This window comes from Corvus brachyrhynchos, unplaced genomic scaffold (assembly GCF_000691975.1).
Source record: "Corvus brachyrhynchos isolate BGI_N302 unplaced genomic scaffold, ASM69197v1 scaffold466, whole genome shotgun sequence".
Classification (NCBI taxonomy): domain Eukaryota; kingdom Metazoa; phylum Chordata; class Aves; order Passeriformes; family Corvidae; genus Corvus; species Corvus brachyrhynchos.
This window is the reverse complement of record NW_008238635.1, coordinates 1908508-1929788: the sequence shown is the minus strand read 5'-3', so window position 1 is coordinate 1929788 and position 21281 is coordinate 1908508. Positions and strand designations below refer to the sequence as shown.

The following is a 21281-nucleotide window of genomic DNA, read 5'->3' as shown; positions in this document are numbered from 1 at the left end:
ACCCCAACAGGAAGGATGGATTTGGCATGAGGGTTCCACAGAGCTTTGGTCTTCCCAGGAAGAGATCGTTTTCTGCATGAAAACCAGGATGCGCTTTGCTGTACCAACGGTGATTGTCGTGAGCTTGTCGAGCAAGGAGCTGCAGCTGTGCTGGCTGCCATTCCAAAGCTGGAGGATTCCCACCTCACGACTGAGGGAGTTACCATGGAAGCAAGCTGCACAGTTCTTGTGTTGGAAGGAACCACAGAAAACAGGATATATTATATTACATTATATTAAGAGCTCATAATGGGCAGGTTGGGAACCTTCACATCCTCACCGCTGACCAGAACACCGCACTGCTAGCTCTGGCACTTGCAGTCTAAGGAACTCAAACAAGGTATAATTGACTCTTAATTAAACAAGCAATGTGCAAAAGACTTAGTATTTCCCCCCCAGCACGCTTGAGAAAACTGAAAGTAAGCCCAGGTTCAAAAGCAATTTAAAAAACCCACAAAATGGAAAGTAATCCAAATTGTTAACGCCCTGACAGCACGCTTGCCAGACGCCTTGATCTACAAGGCTGAAAACCTCAACTTGTCAAAAGCTAAGGCTAGTTCCAACAGCTGAGCATCCCTTTGTGGTTGCCTTTTGCTTGCCAGATGCTCAAGCCCTCAGGCTTCGAACAGTGATGATGCTGACGTGGTAAATGCTGATATTCCTTTTGGGCATACAACAGTGCCAGGTGTGAGGGAAACACCAAAACAGGGCACAAAGTGCCATCCTTTGGTCTCTTTTTGAAAACACTGAGACTGTATCAAGACCTGCCACAGGTATCAAGATGGCAAACCAAGTCCCTAATCCATCCCACCCTCTCTGAGGGCAGTTAGTTCTGTAAGTGTTTTGAGCACCAAACAAAAAGGAATTGGAGTGAATCTCATCCTATATCAAGGAGGTGACAAAGCTGTTTGGCCAAAGGGTGTTTTTTTGTCTTTTTGTCTGTTTTTTCAATAAGGAAGCTTAGTTGTTCCAGAACGTCTGTTCTTTCCTCCCACGAAAAGTATGATAAAAGATTTCAGATTACTCAAGCTGAATGAGGATAAAGTAATCAATTTAATGCTCAATTTGATTTAATACTGCCAAATTTGAGTATATACATGAACCCCTTCCTCTGAAATTACTTCAACTATTTCATCAAACATTTTCTAGCAGGAGATGTTTCCAAAAGAGAACCTCACACAGAAACACTATTTGGCAAATTTGACCCGGTACAACATCTTTTCTCCAGAGCATGATTCCTTCTTACAGAAGACTGAAAACTTGGAAGAGTTAAAGTATTCCCTAGCTTTCATGAACTTACTTCTGACTTAGGTTAGTGAAAGCAGAAGCCCAAAGGAGAGTCTGAAGTGGCTTGGGAGACGAGTCCATTAATGGTCCCAATACTGCTGGTATGAAACACCCAGGGCTGTAGGCAGTAAGGAAATGCTGTTCTCTACTGGCAGTTTCTGGCAGCATTTGAGTAATTCTAAAATCTTTGTCACCAAAGGTCTGGATTCTCTGTCAGGTGGCCCTTTTCACCAAAGTTAGGGTATGTCCATCAGGTGGCTCTGTCTCCAATAACAGGAGCTGCAGTTCCAGTAAAACTGGAGCGATCTGTACCCAGACACACTGGAAGTTCCCTGTTCTGTTTAGCACCTGAGAACAAGGGAACTGAAGGGGCTCTGATTGTTCTGGAAACCCCAAACTCACACACAGCCCCTGCCCTTACTGGTGTGTATGGGAGGATGTCCTCCCTCTGCACCAAGAGGACAGTACCCAGGAAGCTGATCTCCACCTGCAGCCCCCTCTGATGCCAGGGCAGACACAGGCAGGTGACAAAGCAGCTGTGGGCCAGTCCTCCTTCCTCAGCAGCATTAGAAGCTGCTCCAACACACATGGGCACACTGGACTGCACGTGGCCATTTCAAACGAGATCATGCTCTGTACCTGTAAAGCTGATCCCATTTTCTTATGGTTGGGTCAGAGTATTTCAAGTTTTTCTTAATAAAGAAACCCTTAGCAACCTGTATACCTTAAAGCACCTGCCAAATTAAAGCAAAAGCTCTTTTACAAGTTTATCATGTTAAAAAACTGATTATCTAGAGCAGGAGAAAGGAAGAGCAAGAAGAAAAAGTATTCCTCAACTCACAAGGGCCTTCAGAGAACAAAAATGGTGTAAGGCAGTTGGGAACTAAATGAATACAGAGAAAACAAACTTTTGGTGTAAAAAGTCATATAAAGCCTGCACACACCACACCCTGCTTCTGAACCTGACTCTGCAATGCAGCCACAAGCACAGTGACAACCCCTCTTCCTCTGCCCATTTTATATCTGTTGGCAGCCAACATACACAGGATACAGTTTGAAGCAGCCAGGAAAACTTTGGCCATCTTCAGAGCAAGGAGGCAAACACCCTGTTGCTCTGCCATCTGTCCACGTCTCAGTGGCAGGCAGGATCATGAAGAACACAAGTTTTGTAGACATCCCATTACAAAAAAGGAGAAAAAAACTGCAAAGGGATGGCTAAGAAAGATGGACGGATACCAACAATGAGCTACCAGCAAATCTGACTAGCTTGCCTCTTGTCCAGAAAAGCAGCAACTTGGGGGGACCCCTGGATGAGTAGGATTCCAGTAGACTCCACCTTCAGCTCAATGTTTTACTGGCATGGAAATGGCTCAAAGTGGGACAGCATGTAATAGATGCTGCCTTTGAAGTCTGTTGCAATCCAGGTCAACTGGTTTGCTCCAGCAATGTTTTAAAAAATTACAGTTTCTCCCCAATAATCAGGAGGCACAACTTCCCTTAGAAAAAGTCTGTAGTGAGTTAGATCATTGGTCCAAATACTTGGAGGACACCTCTGTTTTTCTGTGATGACATGGCCAGAGCACCCCATTTTCACATCTTCATATGACACGACCACGAGCGTGGCTTTAAGTAGTCCAGGAATGTGGGCTGCAAAACATGGAGAGGCAGTAAATTAGTCACATGCCAACAGCACCAGCTGTGCTACGAGCTGCTGAAGTCAAACTCCTCTAACAGGAAAGATCAAACCACATTTCTGCACTCTACAACCCTGTTCTTGCCCTCACTGAACAGTGCCTGGAGGGTGGCTCCAGCCACAAGTTCTGTTACATCAGGTAAACACTGTGCCTAGTAGCCCATTATATCAAGAAGCCAAGTAATTTATGATGGCAAACTCTTAATTGAGGAGAATCGAACTTAAAATAGAGGCTGCCAAAGATACCTTTGGTTAAAACTGAAATCAATTAGGACAGCAGGAAGTTTTATCTAGAACAGAATCTGGTACCAAGAAAACGAGTTCCAGAAAACACCACCAAAACCCCAGACTATCTACAGGTCACCACTTCTCACCACCACCCACTCTAGCCTGGGAGAGGCACAACAGGCGCAGTTTTTGTGGGCCTCCCCCAGAAGTTTCTCCTGACTTCACTGGCCAAGTGCTGCAGTTGCATTGCCACAGCCTAAATGAGGTCTAGCGTATCCTGAGAAATGTGCTAACACCACCCTTGGTTTCAAGTAGTGAAATACCACCAGCACAGAAGGAGCACTGCTGAAAGCACTTCTGTTAGGCAGCCTCTAGGCCAACTCACTCTAAAGGAAGGGATGTAGCACGCTGCCAGAAAGGCTCACGCCATTTAACTTCCACTCTTCCTGCACAGCAAGGCAGGACAGGCACTCCCACAGCAGCTTATCCCACAGGAAGGGCCAGGCACTCACGTTTTCCGTGGGGCAGTACTGGCGGGCATACCACTCCTGGCTGTAGAGGCAGATGATGACACCTTGGCCCAGGAAGAGGGAAGTCCACATGATCACATTCCAGAAGGGCCCTTTCCGACGGTCATTAAGGGTGAAGTTGAAGACCACTGGAAAGAGGTGACATGAGCAGCATTACTCAAAACAAGCTTAAGATTCAAGAATTAAAGATCAACCAATTTTACTGGATCTTCCCCTCCTTTCACTTCATCTCTGGAGCAACAAGGCTACTCCATGAAAATCCAATGATGCTTGGCAATAGAGCAAATACTCTGAGCTGGTTCTGACATTACTTCCAGTAAGCTTGCCAACAAGCTGGCCTGGCTGTGTGCCTCTGGGAATCAACACTCTTTGTGCTACTCTGGTCACCAAGGCATGGCAGGAGTGGCCTAGAGTTTATTAGAGCCCTCTAACTCAAAACCCAAAAAGAAATGCAAGAGCTCTGACTTTTAAATGGGCTCTTCCTCACTGCAGTAGCGAAGTAATACTTGCCTTCCACTATGACTTTAAAGAGGAAGACTGACAAGCTGCTGACACACAGTGATTCAACCCCCATCTTGGCAAAGAAGAAGCAGTGCTGTTAAACTCTGTGCAGTGTCACAGGAACAGCAGTATATCGTACTCTCTTCCTCTCCACCAAGCCCCAAGCTTCCAAATCCTCTGTGTATAGATAGGTGTGTGTCTACTGAGCTGCAAAAATCCATTCACAAAGCTTGGACTCATACCCCTTGGACAACACCACTGTGCATTAGTGCTCATGGAACAGCTGGTGTCATTGCCAAAAGCACCAAGCATGCTTCTCTAAACAAAAAAGCCACAAACCCCCTCCCATGCTCTCTTCCTTGGAACTTACCTCCAAAGCACGTAAACAAGCAGAAGAGAACCGGATAGAAGAAGCCAAAGCAGATGCTGAGGACGTACTCGTGCACAGCAGCTGACACGGTGAAGACAGACAGCATGGCTGCTGCTCTGAACTTCTTTCCAAAAAACTGGGAGAGAGGAGAATGCCAAGTATTAGGAGCTACTCTGCTGTGGTTTTTGTTTGGTTGTTGCAACGCACTGGATTTTCCTCCCCGAGCTAAGAAGGCTCTCCTCCAGCCGAGAGGCACATGTGAAATGCTAAGTGCCTCCCAGAGCACCTTGGGGTTTAGATGCTTTTGTTCAGGTGTATTTGTGGTTCCCTGCCTAAGTACTTGTGCTGAGCACACTCATTAAATGCCTACCACAGCTCACGGAAACAGTGCACCCTGAGTTCTGACTGCTGAGCCAATCCCTGCACTCCCACATCTCAGGCCCACGTTTTGCACACTTCAAGGACTTGGCACTGAGCACTGGATCTCTCTAAAAGCACAGTGGCTCCCCACAACAGCTGATGTGAAACATTTCTGTGCTTCTAAACAGACGGGGATGCTGCATCTTGACAAATGTACCATTTTGCCCAGTAGTTAAATGTTTAATTACCAAATGAATACATCTGCTTGCTACTCACCCACAGGAAGTCCCTGTAGGCATAGTAATAGAGCCAGTCATGTACTACCACGTTCCAGGTTCTGTAGTAGTTTGCATAGGACGTGGAATTCCACCAGTCCTGAAAGCACAGTTGAAAGACTATAAATCTAATTAACTATAAAACCTTCTAGAGGGCTTTTCTAGGACACAATAATACCAAGCTAACATAACAATTTGACCAAGCTTTCCATCACGCTTTCAGCATTCCACTTGGTATATTAAGGTTTGGTTTTACCCCAAACTGCAGTGGCTGACGTGATAAAGGAACATGAAGAGGGTAATGGAACTGCCAGGTAGGTCTGGTGGCTGCTTCTGTTTGTGCACAGGGCGTTTCACCTTCAGCAACTCAGACTGCCAAGCAGAAATCAAAGCTGTTCCACAGCACAGCAACAAACTTACGCCTTAACAGCATAAACCAAGTACAATCCCACGGCTGCTTTGTTTGGTAAAACAATCTTCAGTTTCCTCCTCTTTTTTTTTTTTTCATGATGACAATGACTTTCAGAAGCTTTATGAACTACAGCTCCTGCTTCTTACCTTGTAGAACATCCTGTCTGCGAAGCGCAGCATCTCGGCAAACGCGTTGAGCCAACAGTGAAGGAATGCAAAGAACACCAGGAAGAGAATCAGCACACCTGGGAACAAGGGACATCCACACCAGTTCTGTAGTGTTTTCTCTCAGCCATAAGCCAGAGCACCTAACACAGTCAAAACTGGTCTCACAGACACTGACACAGATGAGCTTTACTGTTTTGTACAGATAGCACAACAGCATTTCAGTTTCTCACCACGCCAGGCCCTGCTCGCCCCAGAGGGCAACAGCAAGGCTGCCCCAGAGCTGCAACTTGATTGAAGACAGTTAAATTCAAACCCAGCTTTTATTTTGTATTGCTGATTTTGAAGTTTTACCCCTCAGTGCTGACGTCTGCCCACAAGATCTCCTTTGCTGATCTCTGCCTGTCACGAACACATCTCAGATGAAGCACTTCTCCCTTCCACGTCTTGCACCAAGATAAAAGTCACTTGTGGATCTGGGCCCTACCTGGCAGGATGGAGTTGAAGATGCAGAGAACCAGCCCTCGGAGGTTGAAGGTTTCCTGACTGCTGTTGCGAAACTGAGGAATGCAGAGTCTCACAAAGATGTAGTAGGCATAGAAAAGTGAACCAAGCACCTGGAACAAAAATACCCCAAAACCTGACTTCATAACAGAAACACACAATTAAAATATCACCACTTGCCAGCTCTAGGAGAGAACAGCAGCTGCCAACACAAGCCAAAAGAATTTATTTTACACTGCTGCCAATAAACCTCCCTAAGGATCCAGGCAGAAAGCAAGCCACAGCAACCCCTGGAGCATGCTGACAGCCAGCAGCAAAATCAGCTTCTCTTTTCTATTACAGCAGCTGTCAGTTTTTCCCAGTCCTATCAACTCAAAAGTCTTGACAAAAAATCCATGCCACTGCCAAAGTGGGAAAAGTACCCTTGATATACATCCAGGATAAGGGCAGAAATAATTGAGAAATACTTACTGTAGTTAAATCCAATATTACAGCTTATTTTTCTTTTATCCCAAAGAAGACGTTTACAGGCCAAAGCACCTCAGGCTTTCAGTGGCTCATGAACCCACATTGTGGATGTTGAGGTCAAAATACAAGTCACTGTTTAAGTACCTTGATGTAAGGCAGGTGTGTGCTCTGTCATCCTCTGCCCAACAGCAAGCAGCCAAAGGCCTGTCCATGCTGCCTTTTTTTAAAAAATTGTTTTGCTCTTTAAACCATAAATGCATTGTGTGACAGTGAAGGTTTCAGTCACACAAATCCATTACTTGGAAACGCATCCACAAGAAGCTATGGAGCTCACGACCACAAATGTGAAGAACCAGTCAACCTTGAACTCAAACGGGCACTGAGGATTTGGACTCCAGGCCTCATTATTTCAGAACTGCTCTGAATATCTGCAGAGAGGAAGCTGTGCCAGAGCACTACAATCAGGGTGAAGAGGGCATGGGTGTTGCTCTACACATAGAGAGGTTTTTCCATCTGGGGGCTCGTTTAAGCAAAGATTTTAAATGTTTTAATCTTTGGCACAACCATCAGCGCAGCAAGATCACAGTTTATTTGTTAGTCACTGAAAAGTATTCTTTACTGGTAAGCCCACGCCAAGCAGGGTGATTCAATGCCAAAGAGAGAGCTGTTGAGCAATGCATCTGAGATGATCTCCAAGAGTGTATTCTGCAGAAAGCTGCACTACTCACCTGTGCAAACTTGGTGGCCACATAGCCCCATCTTATCGTGGGATTCCTAGGAAAAAGAACAGGGTATCCCAGCTGAACAGGACCTCAAAGCAGCAAACCCCTCCCTTCCATTACTTGAGGGAATTTACAATTTTACTGACGTATTCTCTGAAAAAAAAATGGCTTTTGGATTCCAGAATTCTTAATCTCCTGCCGTCCAAGGGATGTCTGCCCAAATTGCTGGTTCCTCACTTTCAACTGCAGCAATTCCATAAATGGGAAGGCATCTGGAGGGCAGCACCGTGCAGTTCCGCAGGAGGTGGGGAGCTGCCGACAGTCATGTAAGGGACTGCTGACTTCACACTGCCAAAGTGCAACCCAGCCATGGACACAAGAGTTTGGGAGCTCCCACTTTGAAAGGCTTCAGCCTCAAACTCAGGGACAGGGCTACTTATTAGCACCACATAAAACACTTGGGTTCCTATTGCAGGAAGTGTCTATCACTACATAATCTGTAGCAAGCTCTTAATTTGTTGAACTTCAAGTGAGTTTCCCAAAGAAATAAAAGCAGAACTCCACGAGCAAGTCTCACCCTTGCCAGCTTAACCACATCTTTATGAAAGCTCTAATGCATAAATTGATCACACCCAGGGGTGCCTAATGTTGGCTTCAGTTTTCAGACTACTTTAATGTTGTGTTGCTGCTCACATTACCTGGGATAGTTGTCTCTGTAGATGAGGGTGGGAGCAAAGAGGAAGTACAGGTACTGAGAAATTCTGGGAATATGTACTGTGCCTGGGAAGAGGGGGAAATAAAAGAACACTCTGCAATCTGTTTACTGACAATTCAGTTTCCCCAGTACCCTTTCACAAAACAGAACCCTTCTCACCTCAGAAACCTCAGTCTGGAACTAAAGGTATGGCATTTGCAGAGAATAAAACAAACTCAACCTTTCAGATGGAATGCACGAAGCACAGTTCACAAGTGAGGGTAACTAACTCTCTGCTAACACCTAACATTTCCTTTCCTCCTGGGGAAGATAAAGCTGCAAGGCCTGTATCAAAACATTCAGCCAGCTCTAGCATGCCTTGCTTAGAAGGCCTTTTGTTCTGTGATTGCTGTCACTTCATCTAGAGCACTGAGCTGCAGGTGTGCAGGCAGCACCTTTCACTCCTAAAAGCAGAAATAAGGAACCCTGGAGAACAAAGACTTACGATCCAGAGAGGACTTGGACCTGAACAACAGTCTAGCTTGTTGTCTAATACAACTGAATAAAAATGAAAAGGTTCAGGCTGAAATTATGATGCAAAACCTTTGACCTCCCCATCCACAGACACCTATTGAAGTCTCACCTCTCCAGCTGATGAGGGCAGCTCAAAGCAATGGGGGGAAAACTAGAGCTGGCTATGCCAAGTGAAGCAGTCACTCACCAGACTTGTCCTTTACCGAGGACAGCACTCTGGGTACGTTCTCCCGGATGAAGGAATGACCCTTCATGACAAGACGAACCTGTAAGGCCAAGAGAAGAGCAGCTTAGTGCTCTCTTTTTCCCAGCTTTCCAGTGAAGACTGGATCAAGCATTTTACAGCAACACCTTCAGCATCTTGGTTTCTTTCCAATTTAGCCCTTCTACAAGGAAAGGGCTGCTTCCTCTGCCCACAAGCCTGTTTAACTGGCACGAATTTCAAACTCTGCAAGGGGAAACATGCAGCAGCAATCATAGCTCAGGAGAGTCAAACACATCTCATCTACACTTGCAGGACCACCACATACACAGGGACTCAATAACACCAGCAAGTCACTAATCAGCTAACATTAAAATTGAAGGGAACCCCTCTCCATTTCAGCAGGCCTGGATGTTTCAAAGTCTAGATGACTCCTTGAAATTACATGTGTTGTACAGCAACTATCACTACCTGTGTATAAGGTGGTGCCCCACATAAAAAGTCCACAGCTGTTGAGCAGGTTTTTAAAAAAAAATTTGTTTTAATACTGAAGAACCAAAAGTAGGGCCAGTCCAAAGTTAATTCTTAAAACTACACTCATCCCTGACCATCCTTGTTTTAACCTGATGGTCTGACCAGACCTCCACTCTTGCACTCTTCCCCTGCTCCCTGCCACAAAAACCAGTTCCACTTCCAAATAAGTTCTGACTACAGAGCCAAGACACTGACTTCTTGGGAACAGAAATGCAAACAGGAACCACTTCTTGACTATGTACTTGCTTTTTTGGGTTTGTTTTTTAAAGAGGAATGTTACAGCTTCCTTGTGCACTGTGGCACAACATGTTCTTAAAATTGGTTTTGAACATTTAGCATCCACAGGACAACCAGAAACAAATGGAATTTCAGCCTTGAAGTAAAAGCCCACAGTAAAATCTTAAATACAGCGTAAAAACCCACAAGTGGTTTCCAGGTCAAAATTAAGTTTATTCTCTACTCTTATTAGATTTGCTGCATGTGACTGTCCTCAAGTCTCAAGAGATACTGCATCCACAGCCCTGGCTTAATTTAATGAATAAAAGTAACATTTGACTCCTTTAGGAAGAAGGACCCTTCCCACTTTTCTTTGAAAAGAAAAGTCAGTGTGTCCTAGGACACAGAGGATACAGGGTAGGGACTCACCTGTTCCAGTATTACAATGAAGCGGGAAGCTGGAGGCAGGGCATAGGACACAGCAACATAGGTTGGTCCAAACCCAAGCCCAGCTATTTGGAAGAGTGTGAACAGCATCCCGTAGAAGAAAGAGTGGATTGCACGATGGGAGGAACTGGAGTAGCCTTGGGCCCACCAGACAAAAAGGTTGTATGGAACAACTACTGTGGCACCGAACATGCACAGCCAAGTACAGAAGACTACGGGGAACTTTCCAAAAACAAAGACCAGGAGATCAAATCCAAGGACCAGCCTAGAAGGCACAAGGAAAGAGACAATTTTCAGTGTCCATTGTTTGATTAGAAATACTTCTGCTCCACTAAGTGGCTACAAAACACAAAGCTCCCAGATCATAGTTGTCTGACAGTCTGGACAGAAGTGACCATGGCAATTTGAGCTCAGAAACAGAGGGCTGTCTGTGGCAGCACCAAGTGGCCACCCTCAAGTATCCCAGAAAATAAGAGAAGGACTGATGCCATGAGTGCTGTCAGGCACAGCTTACCTTCAAATCCCACAGGGCTTAAGCACATCTCTAAGATCAGCATGTGCTTTAAGAGTGGGCTCAAGCTCATCCCTGCTAAGAACAAGCACGTGACTGAACAATCCACTGCCGAACCAGGGTCTGCCAGAGATTTTGGGGAACTCTCCCAGGACACCACCACTACTGCACTGAAACTCAGTTCCTCCCAGGGCTTTAAGCCTAAAGAGGCTTTTTCCCTGCCTCTATAGGCATGGGGTATTTTAACAACCAGCACTCAAACCTAGTTTAATCCTTCTTTGTGGGCATTCCACATGGACTCAGTTTGGAAGTTCCCCAAAAGGCTCAGGGTCATTAGAAGGTCAGGCCAAATATGACCAACTGGTGTGCACCAGGTACTTTAGTCCATTAATCAAGCTTAAAACATGAGGACATCAACAAAAGGCTGATAAACTTTACTGCCTCTCACACTCATCAGAGCTTACTCCTGCAATAAGCAACTCTTCTAAACTAAGGTCAGAGAAGATGACAGTAAAGAGTACACCAGCAAAAGTTTTTTCTTCTCAGGTGGAGGCTCAATTGCAAACTGGATCCAAGTTATCAGATCTGGCTAAAACCACAGATACCATTTTTAAAATTATTTTAAAAGTAACTGGGGAATCCAGCCCTAGTTGACTGTAAGGTAAATACCCATTCTCCCCCAATGTCCATGCACTAGTAAGTTAGGATCAGCTAAAAAACATTCAGCAGCACATGAGCCTGTTCTTATACCCAGACCAAAGGGACAGTGATTATAATCAAGATACAGCTCTGGTTTTGTACACTGAAGAGCCAACAATCAGCAAGATAAACATGTAATCCTACTTGTGTACATGAGATATAGCTTGCCAAAATACTACTTAAGCAACAAGTCAGTGTGAGGAAAGCAGTCTTTCACAATCTTGTTCACAACTGGCTACCTGCAAAGCACTATCTCAGCAGAGGCTGTGCCAACATCCTTGAGATTTTTCCCCAGGAAAAACAAAGTTCTATTTTTATTTAAGTACAAGTAGAGTGCTTCAGAACTGTCATTTTTAAACAGAGGAAGGACTGCTGAAGTATTTAAAGTTTTTCTAAGCAGAGTCCTTCTTCGAGCAACACAAGCAGCTGAAAGCTACTGTCTCATTGAAGATATTCAACTAAAGTATTCCACATTCCCTTTTGCCAGCCTCGTGATGAACTAAGCACATTGGGCTGAACTGTGCTGGCCACAGTTCTTGTGTAACACATCAGTTAGCAGTGTTTTCCTAATACCCAGCTATCTGATTTGAAATGGTCATAGCCTCTCAACAGGAGTTCCAGCATATATTCTAAGTATGCCAAGTTGAAACCCACACTTCCAACAACATCCCAAGAAGGATTCCCCCTTTCTTCTGCACTGTTCTGCAGTTTCGTGTACATCTGGCACTCTGGAAGAGCTATTCCCAGCCCTTATCCCTGTCTTCCCAAAGCATTCTTACCTTCCTTCATCAATGAAGTCTACTAGAAGTGTACTGAGGATGAAGACAATGAGAAGAGCGATGAACATGTGGTAGATTGTCCTGATGTGACTCACTTCAAACAGCTCACTGAGGAAGAGACCAGAGTTAAGGTACAGTTGGGGTGCCACAGACACAGACACTTCCTCAGCTTATCCTCAGACAAAGGATAATTAGCCATGATCCCAGTGGTACTGAGAGGGCTGTAATTAAGGTTTATATTTGCAAGATGTAGTACAGATATTATAGAAAGAGAGAAGGTCGAACAGATTAGTCCCTACGGATTTGAACACAAGACCATGGGTAGTGGCAGGAAAAGAACCTCAAAGCAAAGGCTCATTACTTTGCTATCAAGGGCATTCTCAGTCAATTTGATGAAATTAATTTGATGAAGTTACTCACTCCAAGAGGGACCTCCTGGCAGTAAAGATTTTCCCATGTTCTGGAGGGGCCCTCGAATTCCTGCAAAGAAATAAGAGAACGTTTGAGACAAAAAAGGAAATAAAGCTTCCAGGAAACATAACCTTGTTATAGCAACAGCTTAAAAGGGACTTACTTGGCTTTGTGCAGTTCCTTCTCGGCGCAGGAAGCTGGGAAAAGGGAGGCTGGAGATGAGGAGTCCAGGAGTGCTGATTTTGCCACCAAACTGTTCACAAACTCTGTGAAGTGACTGTCCACCTCCTTCATGAAAGCTGGCTTCAGTTGCTGAGAGAGTAAAAACACAGCAGTAAACTGTTTAACTTGCTGGGTACATTTTCATACAATAATTATATTCCTTTTTCTCTGGAGCAGGAAAGAGCAAGGCATCAAGAAAACATTTCTGTACCATCTGCCAACAGTTGGAGCTTACTTGGATAAGACCGAGGTTCACAAGCCCTCAGGCCAGAGGGCTTTGAATAACATTTATCTTCTCCATCAGATTCAACACAGAATCGTTCTGGCCTTTTAGAAGACTTATCAGACTTGTGAGAACTCAGTTCCTTAATGTTTAGCTCTCAAACACCAAATGGGACCAGCCTAGTGATGAAGCACAGCTGAGAGCCAACCCCCGAGCTCCCGAACACTCTGCCAGACAGCCATCACCTCCGGCAAAAGGCAAGCTTCAAGAAATTACTTAAAATCTAATTGCATATTTTGCTTTGTTTTCTTTATGCAAGTGTTTACTAGCCATATTTGTCTGACCATCCTTTGCCTGGGTTCCAGTTTGCCTCCAGAGTCGAGGTGCAGGTCCTCCTACGTGATAACTACGTATCATCCTTTCATCTGGTCTTGCTACTGATCAGCTGCTCAAGAAACACATGTTTCCCTGATCACTTCCAAAATTCCCAACTCCTATCTACTGTCTCATCTTGAAGGCTGAAAAGGAAAAAAAGCCTGTTTTCAAGGAGGTTTCTGAAGAAGAGAGGGTTGTGTGGAGACCTCACAGCACCTGCCAGTGTCTGAAGGGGACCTACAGGGAAGTCAGAGAGGGACCTGTCATGAGGAACTGTACTGACAGGACCAGGGGCAATGGCTTCAAACTGGCAGAGGGCAGGTTTAAATCAGATGTTAGGAAAAAATTCCTTCCTGTGAGGGTGGGGAGGCCCTGGTAGAGGCTGCCCCATCCCTAGAAGTGTTCAAGGCCAGCTTGGACAGGGTTCTGAGCAATCTGGTCTAGTGGAAGGTGTCCCTGCCCATGGCAGGGGATGGAAATGGATGATCTTTAAGGTCCTTTCCAACCCAAACTATTCCATGATCCTATGAAATCCATGAACAGATGATGTATTCTTACAAAAAAGCTCCTGTTTAATGTGACAACAGCCAAGCAAGTTTAACTCTCTGGCAGGAAATACAAGACTATCTGAAGTGAGACCACATCCAAGGAGAAGACCCTGAAGTCAAGATGGACCAGAACTCTACATTCCTCCTGTTTTACAGTGGTCATATCCAGAGAGATCTCTTGAAACAAAAGCTGCAGTAGGAAAAGGAGCACATTAATATTTAACTTGAAAAAACATTTCCCCCCTATTTAGCAGCTTCTAGAATAGACTAAATAAGCTTCCCCAGTGCTTAACAAAGTTCTTAGGATCTGGCTACTTTTAGATTATGCTTTTCTGGGAGGCAGAGGATTGTCTCTGCAAGAGATAGGAACTTGCTCCTTTTAAAACAGGAAAAAAAAATAAACAACAAATATTGACTACTTGTGAACACAACCTGTAACAGAAGACACTGGTGCTCCCTGGTACGGCCTAATTTTACAGCACACATGCACATATCCCTACCAAAAAGTCAAATAGAAATTCATGTTTCTCTTGGACTGCTCAAATTTCCATGCCAAACAAAGCACTATTCATTCCCGACTTTTTTTTTTTTTTTAAATAGTGTCTCCCCTTTTTTAGCCTAACTCTCCTGAGGCTTAGCAGGTGATATTTCCTTAAAATACCTCTTCCCTTTGGCTGGCACTCTGCTGAGATTGCCTCCTCCTAACACAGCCCTCCAGGGCTGATACCAACACGTGCACATGCTTGGATTGGGAGAGCAGGCCATGAGTTCTTAATAGACTAAATAAAATACAAATCAGAGTACAGACCCTACAGTAATTGTAACTAACTGCAATTACAAACCAAAAACCATTAAAAGAATGCTATGCTGTCAAAAGCAGAAGCTGGCCAATACTAAGAATTGATGACAAGTCAGGGATTGAGGGAAGTGACCCTTCCTTATAAAGTTGCAACAGTTCCCCAGAGCTTTACTCATCCTACCAGATTCGGTAATTTTGGTCACTGACACGTGACAACACCCAGCCCTGACCTAGAGACAGAACACACCATTCTCAGCTCTGCTTAGCATGGACAAAGGACTGCACTTCTAGAGTGCAGGTGCTTGAAGGCCTCCTCTGCATGAGCAACACCCAGCTCCTACAAATCCCATTTACACCTGCAGGTGCTGCCAGTGACCAGGCTTTCCACAAGTCAAGCATCTGCCTAGAATTCAGATACCTATCACAGAAAAGATAAACTGCAGTCCAAGCCTCTGTTCAGGGGTTCCCACAACAAAAGGGCCCAGCACTCCAGAAATTCTCAGGTATTTTGCAGTAGAGTGTTTTTTTTTTTCTCAGCCTTGAAGCACCTTAAACAAATCTGCAAGCTGCATGGCTCAGGACTTAGAATCTGAACTCCCTATGTTTTGGGAGAAACTTCAGCAATTAAAACACCAGTGACCTACTGGTTTTCTAGGATTCTCTTTGTGGGTAAGAAATCACTTTGTCTACAAACTGTGTCTCAAAGCTGGTGACCAGGAAAAAAAATAAGGAACAAGAGACACTCCTGAAAAAAAGAAATCCAAGGTCAAGTTGTCCCCTTGCAACCAGCTAGTGCTCCCTGGAACTTCCAAAGCTACTTGTGCTTTTTCTCCTGCAAACACCCACTGCCACCACAGTGATTAACAGTGGCTGTTTTGTCTGCAGAGAAGTTACCAGGCTTGATCTCCTGTTCTCAGCAAGGATAAACAGGATAAGACAACACCCAAAATAAAATTCTGAGCTGGCTATCCTTCTGATGGGCTGAATTTTAGGAGTTTCAGCAAAAAAGCAGCACATGCTTTGTGGAAGACATTTAAATACACTTTAGTTATATCTGTTACAAATTACACACCCCCTATAGGGGTGGGGGGGGGAAACCAGGAAAATATCTCAAAGGTGCAAGGTATTTTTCTCTGTCTTCTAAGTATCCACTCCCTACTATACATGTCAAGCTGGCACAATTAGATCACTTCAGATTTACCACGGAATTTTCTGCAATAAAATTCTGCAAGAGTGCAGGGTGATTCGCCCTGGAGAACACAGGTGCCACAAAACAATGGTTAACAAGGAGGGTGCAGCTCATCCTTAGCCAATTTAATGTAATTTGGGCATAAATCACCTTAATGTGATCTAAGAAAACGGCAGCCCACACAGATGCAGATGATGCCAGAAACACCCAGTGCTATTTTCTCTGAGGATATTGTTCACTGACAGAAAGAATGAGACCAAAGTTCAGGAAGGTCATCTCCTTACTGTGAGCTGTGGGATAGAGGCTCCATGCTGCCCTTTATTCAGTGGATAGCAGGACACAGAGCATTTTAAAGGCTCAATATGCAAGCAGGCTGGCTAATCATGACACTGCCCAAAGTCAGTGGTAAGGCAATTTCCATTTTATTTACAGGTCTCAAAGTTCATTCTTATCTTTGGACTTCAACCTATTGGGGTCAAGTAAGACAGAACCTCATTATATAACACTACCCCTCTTGTGCAAAGTGGGAGAGAGAGAGGGCTGTGGAAAAGTCACTGCACTCAAGGTAGGACTGAATAGGGCTGTTTGTGTTCCAGGGCTAGTGACTCTCCAGATGACATCCAGGGTCAATTGTCCTGCTCCCCACCACAAGCAAGTATTGTATTTACCTCAGCTTCTGCTATTAGCTGCATTTTCCTCGTTATCACGTGGTCAACATCAACCCAGCCTAAGGAAGGAAAGCAAACATTGAACATTTTTAGTTGCACATCTGAAAACACAGAAAGCACAGCATACAGTAGCTCAGACAATAATTTTTCAATAGCATTTCTGACTTCTAATAGGTTCCCACTAAACTCAAATCAAAGCTGCAGCAAGTTCATAAACTATGACCACGTATTTTAGGATCACAGCACTGTAAGGCAGTCAACAGCTGATAACATGCTGGATTTTATTTTTCATCAGCAACTCTGCAAATCTTTCCAAGGTCCCTAAACATATTCAGCCTTGAAGCAGCAATCAGAACGACCCTTAGAAGGTCATATCCAAGTGTGCTGGTTTTTTATCAGAGTTTTATCTTACCCAGATGCAAGGTTAGTTTGTCTGGAGGTCTCTCCATTGCCAATAGACAAGGCAGTCAGTACAGCTGTCAGTAAAACACCATGGTCAGCTCTAAGACGGGCTGAATGGCAAGCTGGACAGTTATCCTGTGGTCAGATCTGGCTATTCCCACTCCTTTAATCCCCCAGAAGTGCTAGATATCAGTGTGACTGTATTCCTGTGTGTTTCACAGTTTAAGTAAACAGTCAGGCTAACATGCCATCAATATAATCTGACTTTTGTCATTACTAACACCACTGGCCAATAGGTGAAGCCTGAAATGCCACCTTTCTTCCGCACTAAAAACCACACATCTGAGATGCCTCTTGACATCGAGGGGAACAACACCCACTGGTCAGACACTTCGGACCAGTTGAGTTTTAGGACAAGCACCAGCTGGTGTTTCACTTCTCCAAAAAGAACAGAAGATAAAGTTACTTAAAACACAGAGTCTTGCACATGAAGGAAAATCAAGATTGAAGCAGCAGCAGCATCCACCCCCCTAAAATACTAGTCAGAGTGAAAAGATAGCAACAAACCTTGCCTTGTGCATATCCTTTGGCATTTATAGCTACAGCACCACCTTACACACTGACACACAGCCAGAATTACAACTTGCATGTTTGGTGTCTCAGACAACATTACCACTTTTAGAAAAAGAAGGTACTGAGTTGATTCCCTAATAAGATTCCAGGGAAGCATGAGCTAACAGATTTGCTGTAGAGGTGCCAAAGTTGTGCTGCTGTGAGACAAGAAGGCAGACTGATAGCACTACCACGGTGCATAACGTGGCCTCCTTGCATGAGAACAGCCTCCACATAAAATGCAGTTTCGTTTTCAGAGAAGGAAGTGCTTCTGTAATGCTCAGGAGTCTCAGTCAACCTGTTTGAGCAACTGGTTGTAAGTGTTTTAGGTAGCCCTGCTTCAGAGGTGACTCCTGTTCCAGTACTGGAGAAGACTACAACAACACAAGAAGCTTTACCTTTGGTGCAGCTATGCTCAGTTGTTAGCATTAATTCCCCTTCCCACCAATCAAGCAGGAATTTTGATTTTTGTCTGTTTGGAGGGATTTTGGTTTTTGCCCATCTGCTACACAGGCTGTAGGATTAAGGACAGACCAGCAACAACTGCCTATTACTTAGCAGACTTCTAATGTTAACAACAAACAAGGAAACTGCTTAACACCATTGATTTTGGCTGCATGCAAAGATCCATTTTTACAAAAATAGAACTCCTGGTTGCTAAGCATCTCACCTCCAAGAAAAAAAAACCACCAACCCCAAACTTCAGTATTTAAGCTCATGGTGCTGTTACATTTGCAGAACAACAGCAGTCTGGAAAAGAATTTGAGAAGAATGTAACATACCCTTGACCCATTCAGCTCAGGCACTTTGCTGGTCTCAAACAGACACTCCCCCAATACATTAAAAAAATAAACAAAGTTGTTCCACAAGCAGCAGAACTGTGCCCCTTCATAAATTCTCAGTGGCTCTACTCCCTCACTGTGCCACTCCACAACTGTATTCCCAGTCCCCTCCTTCCATTACTACTCTGGGAAGAGCCACCTTGCGCTGACCTGCTAGAAAGCAGAACAGAGGAGCTCAAAGAACAACTAACCTTTCCCTTCAAAAAACTAAGAATTTGTGTCTCTTACCCAGCTGCCAGTCTTCAAGATGATATCAAGTTTGCTTGAAGCCACCCAACACAGCCAAAGAGAACAGGACACATGGGACTTAAGGAATTGCATTATTTCCTTTAAGATAAGCTAAAAATAAAATAACCAGTTCTTTGTCCATATATTTCCTGTCAGATCTTGCCTTTGAAGCCTCAGTCATTAAAAACTCACATTAAAAACTACCCAGGAAATAAAACACTCTTTTAAGACTACAGGGCCTTAAAACTGGGTATAGGTTACATACACCAAATGTCCAGCTTTAATGGTTGTACAAGAAATGAGGCCAGTCTCTGACCTGCTGATGCTGTAATTGCTAAATTGTATGCAGTGTCCTCCTGTCACTTTATTTGCCCTCATCCTAGTGTGCATGCACAGAAAAGATTAGAAACACAGCATCTTTTAATAGGTTTTAAAATCAACATCTCCGTGGCTTCAGTATAAGCATCTCACATGACAAAGTCAACTCACCTGTGAGCTTGTCTTTTTCAACACAAAACCTTGTGCAGAAGAAAAGTCACCCCGAACCAACCCATTCTGCTGGATTGCATCACCCCATAAAGCCAGCTGTGTCACAAGGCAGATAGCAGAGAACAAGCACATCATCTTTAATCATTCATCTTCCCTTGCGCAAGACACCACTTCTGTTCTGTCAAGTCACTGGAGAAGAGATTCAGCACACGATTTTCAGTCTAAAAGGAAACGTGCACTGCTGAGAAGTCCAAATCTTCCCTTTCCTTTCACCCTGCAAATGAAGCCTGCATCCCTCTGTATCACTTTGGGATTGCAACAGTATGATATAAAAATGAACTCAAGGCTGCACTATACAAGCAGGGACATCTTTGCATTTAAAAGAAGTTGAGATTCTGCCTTAAGAAGGCAGAAAATATATTTAAAGTCATGAGAAAGTTGTCTTGAAGACGAATATGAAATAGTGGGCACTTTCAGAGAAGACTTAAGCAGGGCTTGCTTCGGAAAAGCTTTGTTCATAGGAAGAAGTTTTTACTCAATGGCATTGGGTTCCTTTCCCATCAGCAAGGACATTAACAAGATCTTTAAAGGACCACTTGTCTTGAGCTTGATCCTTTCAGAATGTGACTCCTCTATGCAGACCAAATTCCAAGCAGGCTCAAAAGCCAGAAGAAAAAATGCACGAGCAATTTAATTGTAAGTTTTGTTTCCCTATGAAAACCAAGCTAATAAAAAAATCACCTGAAGATTGAGAAAGCTTCTTAATTGTTGAAAAGTTGAGTAATTCAAGTTTCACAAGATTGACAGCGTACCTTTTCTAAAGGATCTTGTTGTCCCTTTTTCAACCCACTCTTGCACATGTTACAGATAAGTGACATTTGAGATGGGTAGAGCAGAGAATCACTCATATGATGTTGGTGCTGCAGCTTGGGATCCAAAAAAAACCAGCTTTGTTATTTCTTGATAAGACAACTTCCCATCCAAGAGGTTAAAGCAACACAGGCAGAAGGACTTCATCACTGTCAGTGACCTGGATTTAAAGGCTCCCTCTCCAAAAACACCGAAGATGTTATCAGAAGCAAAGCAATATTAAAGCCAATCTAGTGCAAGGCTACTGTAAAAGAGGGGAGGAGTTCCATATTGCTACAATACAACACACGTTAATAATTTGATGCTAATGAATGTTATTCTTACTCAGGATAATTTATTTGGCCACTCAGCAAATAGAGGCAAGTTATGACTAGACTCAGCTGATCTGTTTAAAGAATTCACAGGCCATAGGTCACTGCACTGCAGCTGGGTGAGTATGTAGCTTAAAAAAATCAGTGCTGCAGGGACATGGAACCCAAACAGCCTCTTCACCAGCAGGAAGGAACACCAGCATTCTCCACATTATGCTACCATGTCCGCAGGCTCTTCACAAGAGACTGCTGAGCCTCCACCTAACCCACAGGTTCCAAAACATGACAGCCCCTAGAATTGCCAGAATCCACCTAGACAAAACAGCTTTTTGATCTATCCCTCAGAAACACATCCCAGATACTCAATTCAAGCAACTTAATCTGCAAGAACAGCCTGTTGAAACCCTGAACACTCACTGCTGTGAGTCACACAGCAAAGGCTAAATCTTTCCAAATTGCTCCCTGCTGGAGAGCTCTCTCCTCCTCCATCTCTCTGTAGGCACACACAGTTTGTGCATCACCATGAACTTCTGCACCAGGGATGATCGATAGTAACCTCTCCACTGGAAGATAACAGCCCCTTTCTAAGATCAGCATTACCAAACAGGCTTACTCACACCAAACAGATATGCCACACAGCTTGTTTGCAGATCAGCCTCCAGAGACACTTCAGGCCTTTCCTGATTTCTGGGGAAACAAGAACAGACTCCAAACCCACCATTTTACTGCTCTGAACGGACTAATCTGAGCATTTTAGAGGCATTCATATGCACACTTATGACCCATGTCCTCTCTAGCCTTTTAAGATCTGTCCATGCAGTTTCTATTACGCTCACTCCAGGTGAGTTTTCTTGCAACCAGTACTGTCTAATACCAATATCCCATTAAGCAGAACAGTTTCATATTTCTCTTCGTATCTCCTG

General features: G+C 44.1%; 1 protein-coding gene across 1 annotated transcript in view; it reads right to left on the bottom strand.

Annotated features, from left to right (window-relative positions):
* Positions 1 to 256: 256 nt before the first annotated feature.
* Positions 257 to 21281, bottom strand: part of SOAT1 (sterol O-acyltransferase 1) — a 24051-nt gene continuing 3026 nt past the window's right edge. The window contains exons 2-15 of the mRNA XM_008636110.2: positions 16605 to 16663; positions 12744 to 12892; positions 12590 to 12649; positions 12170 to 12277; positions 10163 to 10445; positions 8969 to 9047; positions 8252 to 8333; positions 7560 to 7605; positions 6347 to 6476; positions 5842 to 5939; positions 5285 to 5383; positions 4649 to 4784; positions 3760 to 3905; positions 257 to 2973 (exon numbers count right to left, since the gene is read on the bottom strand). Of these exons, the coding sequence (XP_008634332.1) occupies positions 2917 to 2973; positions 3760 to 3905; positions 4649 to 4784; positions 5285 to 5383; positions 5842 to 5939; positions 6347 to 6476; positions 7560 to 7605; positions 8252 to 8333; positions 8969 to 9047; positions 10163 to 10445; positions 12170 to 12277; positions 12590 to 12649; positions 12744 to 12892; positions 16605 to 16663 (1532 nt within the window). The 3' untranslated portion in view covers positions 257 to 2916. The remainder of the gene's footprint in view (positions 2974 to 3759; positions 3906 to 4648; positions 4785 to 5284; positions 5384 to 5841; positions 5940 to 6346; positions 6477 to 7559; positions 7606 to 8251; positions 8334 to 8968; positions 9048 to 10162; positions 10446 to 12169; positions 12278 to 12589; positions 12650 to 12743; positions 12893 to 16604; positions 16664 to 21281) is intronic.